Source organism: Lipotes vexillifer, unplaced genomic scaffold (assembly GCF_000442215.2).
Source record: "Lipotes vexillifer unplaced genomic scaffold, Lipotes_vexillifer_v1.1 scaffold1463, whole genome shotgun sequence".
NCBI lineage: Eukaryota > Metazoa > Chordata > Mammalia > Artiodactyla > Lipotidae > Lipotes > Lipotes vexillifer.
The window spans coordinates 427028-432690 of NW_006778536.1; the positions used below are offsets into that span (position 1 = coordinate 427028).

A 5663-nucleotide genomic window follows, 5' to 3' on the forward strand; every position below is an offset into this window, starting at 1 on the left:
TCTTTCCCTGTAGTGATTAAACTGCAGTAAAGCTACATACTTAAATAAGCACTTTGCCCTTTCAAGGCAAGGTCACAGACACAATGAATACTTTACTTTCTGTCATTCTATACATTGACATAAAAGTTTTCCTTTTCTTAAATTATTTGAATCCACAAGGCAAGGGCCAAGGATTTGGTGTGCCCTTCACCCTCTCCAGTCTTCTGCTGTGTTTTAATGTTATACATGCTTTATGACACAGTTAAAAGAGAGGCTGGGTCAGGCTCTCCCCAGACCATTAAGAGGCCCCGGCTGGAGGAACGACGAACCTGAAGTAGGTGAGGTGCAATGCTTTGAGGCATTGCAATCAAGGATGACAACAGAATCAAGATCCCACAAGGTCACAGATCTGGTTGAGCACAGACCTTGGGGTGGGTGTTTGAAAGTCTGCACACTTGGGAGGGGGGTGTTTGGCACCTTTCCTCTGTGGCCTCAGGGTGACTGGGGCCCCAGTGGTAAATAAACAGCTCAGGGCTCAAGTGGGATTTTGGTTTGTAACTACTGTTAAACAGAGGAGCTGATAAGAAATAATCAGTGACTCACTCACTCACTGCTGAATGGAAAGGGAAAATCTGTGACACAGGTACCCTGGGTTCGGGTCATATCGAATCCCTGCTTGGCTGGACAGAAAGCAGCAGAACACGAGGTGAGATGGGGTTGAGGGAGCCACACCTGGGCTTCTGACAAATGCAGAGCAGCTCTGAGTTGACTTGAGAACAGGCAACTGCCCATTTCCAGCATACACTTGCCTCAGGTGAGAAGGCGAGAGATCGGACACGCTCCACACACACGAAACCAAGGGCGGTGTGAGAAGATGCGGTGGTGCCCTAGGGAACTCAGAAGCCCGTGACCAACAGGAGGTGACCTCAGTGCAGACAGGATGCAAAGGCCACTGGCCGCTGGCGGGACAACCATGTGGTTTGCCATAGATTAAAAAAACCCTTCCTACGGGGACTTCCCTCGTGGTCCAGTGGTTAAGACTCTGTGCTTCCACTGCAGGGGGCAAGGGTTCGATCCCTGGTCAGGGAACTAAGATCCCACATGTCAGACAGTGCAGCCAAAAAGTTTAAAAAAAAAGTTACTACAAACATCCTTCACCATCCTTGGGGGAGCTGGTCAGGGCCCTGGTGTGTTCTATCCCACAGTTGTCCCCTCTTGCCCTCCTAGGCAGGCCTTCCCTCCCATCCCTGGCTCTTGTGCCCCAAAGATCCTGTTGATTCTCCAGAGTCTGTCCTGTATTCATTGACTCACGAGAACATCTCAACTCTGTACACCCAACGATAAGTAGAATGCCAAACACATCAAACAATCCGTAGTCAGTGTGTGCCGAATGAAGAGCTAAAAACACACAGGCAAACACCCCTTCCCACAGACCATGGGAAGCCTCCTTCTGGCTTCAGTCCTCAAGAGGCTCAAGCTCCCCTAGGCGGGGCGCCGCCTCCCTCCTGTGCCAGCCCACATCTTAGCACAGGGCCTCGGCACACGTCTGCCAAGTTCTGGAAGTTGCTGCCCACTCGGTCTCGTGTCTCCCAAGCATGTCCCCTGGTTTGTGTTTCTCCCGCCACTAGCCTGACTCAGGCTTGGATTCACCTGTCTGCCTTTTTACTGTCTTGTCTGGCCTACAGAGCCCTGACAAATGAGGGGCTGAAGAAACAGCTTCTGGGTCAAGGAGTTCAGTGGTTTGGAACAAGCGCTCAATGTGGTTTGCACTTCCGTTCTCGTCCAAGAGCTCACCGACTTAGGTCAAATGACCGTTTAATAAATTAGTTGCTTGGGTAGAATGGAAGATGTTTATCTTTTCTATTTGGAAAAACTTAAATGCCCCCAAACCACATGGGATATGTGTATAGTAACATGAACAACTTGGGGAAAAAAAAATAGCCTAGCAGTTTAAAAAACTACACGTGACCCGGCAAATCCTTTGGAGCAGAGTTTTTGAAGCCACCCGTCTAGAAACCGAGGAGGGGAGCAGGGTGTTAGTCCCGGCAATCGCTCATCCAACAACCTTGGATAAAACACCTGAACTCTGTGGCTCTGTGGCCTCATCTGTATCTAAGGACCTACTCCAGTTCTATCTGCAGAAGCGACTTCGGCCCTCTGGGAGGCCGCATCCCGTCTCCCACTAGAGTGAGCCCCGATGCAATTACACATGATACCTTACATCAAAAAGCTTCAACTCCAGGCTTTCAGACAAAGCTCTGTAAAGTGCTCCCTTCACATCTTTCCAATGCTTTCAATGTCTTCAGATTTTTTTCTTGGCACTTGAAGCTGGCTGCAGTGTGCACAAATGTCATGCAGAGTGTGTATGCGGATACGCCCATTTGCATGGTGATATAAAGTGGTGTTATTTGTCACCATTGAGCATTCAGATTTCCCAGAAACTCACAAGCATTTTATGGAGTTGCCTTTAGTATTTAATATGCATGCCAATCCCACTGGTGGGTAGCTGGTACCATGGCTACGCCAATTTCATTGATGGGGCAATCTGCTGCAGAGCAGCTTAATAACTTACCTCACCAGTCACCAGTGATGTGGTTGAGATAACACCTACGGCTTGCTTTTAGTTGTGACAAAAACAGACAGACACAGGTTCTGGCATATTTATGGAGAAATGTATGTAGTCATGAGAATTCTATTGATATGCAAATTGCAGTAATGCCCAATCACATTACAGAACCTCCATGAGTCTGGTAACGACTTTGCTTACTGGAATTCTCTAGGAGTGTCAGAAACAGGGCACCCAGAAAGCCTTGTGTAACACTGACTCTGCCCACTTCCCGCACCTGCTTAAAAGCAGATGGGGACACAGCTGTGCCAGGGACTCAAGAGAGGCTTAGAGACACCCACACTTCCTCCTGTCCCACTTTATGAAGTGGGCGTAGTGGGGTGGGACCCACGATCACAGAGGTCAAGTAAACTGCCCACGTTCACAGAGCAGGTGAGCCCAGGTCTCTCACAAGCAGGGAACGCCCTTTATAACTTGGCAGCCTTTTGAAGTATGAATACACATTTTCAAATTCTGATTTTAAACTTTTGTCCAGCCATTTGGTTTAGCGGTATAAAAGCCAAAACCTAAGAGCTGGAGAAAGTCCCAACTTATTATGAGACCTGAACAGTTCAGACACAGCTATTGAGCATTCTTCACAAAAACGAAACACTTGGAAGTCAGTGTAAAGACCTCATGTGTGTTTAAGGTTATTTCTTGGAAAGCCACTTCCACAGTCGCGGGGGCCCTCGCATAATGTGGAGGTGAAAGTCTCTGAACATGATCCATTCAAGCCCATACAGTCCGTGCATCGTAAAGGGGAAGTCACAAGGAGTTTGAGGAAACCAGGCTCCCAAGTTGCAGGTGACCATTTGGCTGGAGGAAAAGAGCTCCTCCACCCACAGCAAACAGCCCAAAGTGGAACTAGAAAAGTAGAAAGAGGATGCTGGGAGAGGGAGCAGAGGCGCAAGGAGAGGGCGCCAGGCCCTGCTGCACAGGTGGAGGGAGCCAGCCTGGGGTGGCAGGGAGGGGACAGGGCACCAGGGGTGGCAGGGAGAAGGGAGCGCACCAGGGGTGGCAGGGAGAAGGGAGCGCACCAGGGGTGGCAGGGAGAGGGCAGCGCCTTCCACAGTCGGGAGCCCTCGCATAATGTGGAGGTGAAAGTCTCTGAACATGATCCATTCAAGCCCATACAGTCCGTGCATCGTAAAGGGGAAGTCACAAGGAGTTTGAGGAAACCAGGCTCCCAAGTTGCAGGTGACCATTTGGCTGGAGGAAAAGAGCTCCTCCACCCACAGCAAACAGCCCAAAGTGGAACTAGAAAAGTAGAAAGAGGATGCTGGGAGAGGGAGCAGAGGCGCAAGGAGAGGGCGCCAGGCCCTGCTGCACAGGTGGAGGGAGCCAGCCTGGGGTGGCAGGGAGGGGACAGGGCACCAGGGGTGGCAGGGAGAAGGGAGCGCACCAGGGGTGGCAGGGAGAAGGGAGCGCACCAGGGGTGGCAGGGAGAGGGCAGCGCACCAGGGGTGGCAGGGAGAGGCGCGGGGCCGCCCGCCCTCACCTTTGCGCGTAGTGGACGAGGAACATGGTCAGGAGGATGCAGTTGGGCCAGCGGCTGAGGCGCTCGGCGGGCGCGCCCGCGCACGCGAGGAGCGGCACCGCCAGCGAGGGCAGCTCCTGCACCGCCCAAGCGGCCCGCGCAGGCAGCCGAAATGCGGAGCGCGGCGACGCGTAGCGCCCGTAGGGCGAGCCCACCAGCTTCAGCAGCACGTAGCACAGGAAGCCCAGGGCGCACTCCAGGTAGGCGAGCGCGTCCAGCAGGAACCGCTCGGCCAGCTCCATTGTGGGGGACGGCAGGCGTGCTCCATGGCCCGGGAGCCGCGACGCGCCACATATAGGGCGGCGGCGGGGGCGGCGGGAGGCGCGGTTACCTGAGGTCGGGGCCCGCTGTCAAAATCCGGGGCCGGGATCCACGCCGCCCTGGCGGCCAGGAAGCAGTGGGTACGCTGACCCCGCCTGTTTCACCAGTCCAAGAGGCGCGCCGTGGACTGGGCTGAAGGCGGGTCTGCCACCCGCCCCGCCCACAAGCTAGAACCACGCCCACTTCGGGCCCGCTCCGCCCCCCATCGCCTTGGTGCGCACGCGTGACCTCGGGCTGTCCGCATCTCCGCCTGAGCCCGCGCGGAAACCCAGGTCCTCGGCCAGCAGGCGTCTCTCGGCCTGCTCTCTGGAGCCACTTTCCCACTCAGGACTGTCCCCGGCTCCTCCTGCTCGTCGTTTTCCGGGAGCACGGGTCGCGGCGCTCTGGCTTGTTTCCTGAAGGGTCCTGCAGGTCCGGGAGAGGTGCAGGCGCGGACCCACGGGGTCCTCGAGCTGCATCCCGGAAGTGCTCGCGGCCGAGGGTGGCGGCTCGCTGTGTGCGGGCGGCGTGCGCTGCCGCGTGGGCCATGGGGCGGCGGTCGCGGGGCCGGCGGCTCCAGCAGCAGCAACAGCAGCGACCCGGGAGCGCGGAGGACGGCGCCGAGGACGGCGGGAAGCGCAGTGGGGCGGTAGGAGCTGGGGACCCGCGGGAGCCTCCCCGATCCCCAGGCCTGCGGGGCGGCGAAGTGGGGGCTACCCGGCCCTGGGCACACGTCCCTCTTATTCCTCAGGGCTGGGAAGGCGGGTACCCGGAGATCGTCAAGGAGAACAAGCTGTTCGAGCACTACTATCAGGAACTCAAGATCGTGCCCGAAGGCGAGTGGGACCGGTTCATGGAAGCGCTCAGGGAGCCTCTCCCGGCCACTTTAAGAATTACGGGTTACAAAAGGTAGGGGGTCATGCTTTTCGTATTTCTTGGAAAGTTGGGGTTAGAACACCCAAGGTTTAAAACGCGGGTGTTATTTTTTCCCCCTAGAAGCGCATGTCAGACCTTGAGGAGAGGGAGCTTAAGTGTCCTACGGCGTAGGGAAATGAGGGATTGCAAGTTGGGAGGCCAAAATGAGAAAGGAAAATGCAGTCTGAGGAAGGGTTGACTCCTGGGAATTCGTGAGTTGAGGATGCCCACCCTTTGGAACACATGAGAATTTGTGACATTACCGAGTTTAAGTGAAAAGTACAGTGTTCTCTTTCCTTAAAAAAAAATTTTTTTTGTAGTCGTGTA

The 5663-nt window shown here is 54.9% G+C and overlaps 2 protein-coding genes across 2 annotated transcripts in view; one reads left to right on the forward strand and one right to left on the reverse strand.

The window, feature by feature from the left end:
• The window catches only part of SRD5A1 (steroid 5 alpha-reductase 1), a 24069-nt gene extending 19706 nt beyond the window's left edge, over nucleotides 1-4363 (reverse strand). The window contains exon 1 of the mRNA XM_007451653.1: nucleotides 4083-4363. Coding sequence (XP_007451715.1) covers nucleotides 4083-4363 — 281 coding nt within the window. The remainder of the gene's footprint in view (nucleotides 1-4082) is intronic.
• A 578-nt stretch (nucleotides 4364-4941) lies between these two features.
• NSUN2 (NOP2/Sun RNA methyltransferase 2) overlaps nucleotides 4942-5663 on the forward strand; it is a 28525-nt gene continuing 27803 nt past the window's right edge. The window contains 2 exon segments of the mRNA XM_007451655.1: nucleotides 4942-5070; nucleotides 5173-5330. Coding sequence (XP_007451717.1) covers nucleotides 4969-5070; nucleotides 5173-5330 — 260 coding nt within the window. The 5' untranslated portion in view covers nucleotides 4942-4968.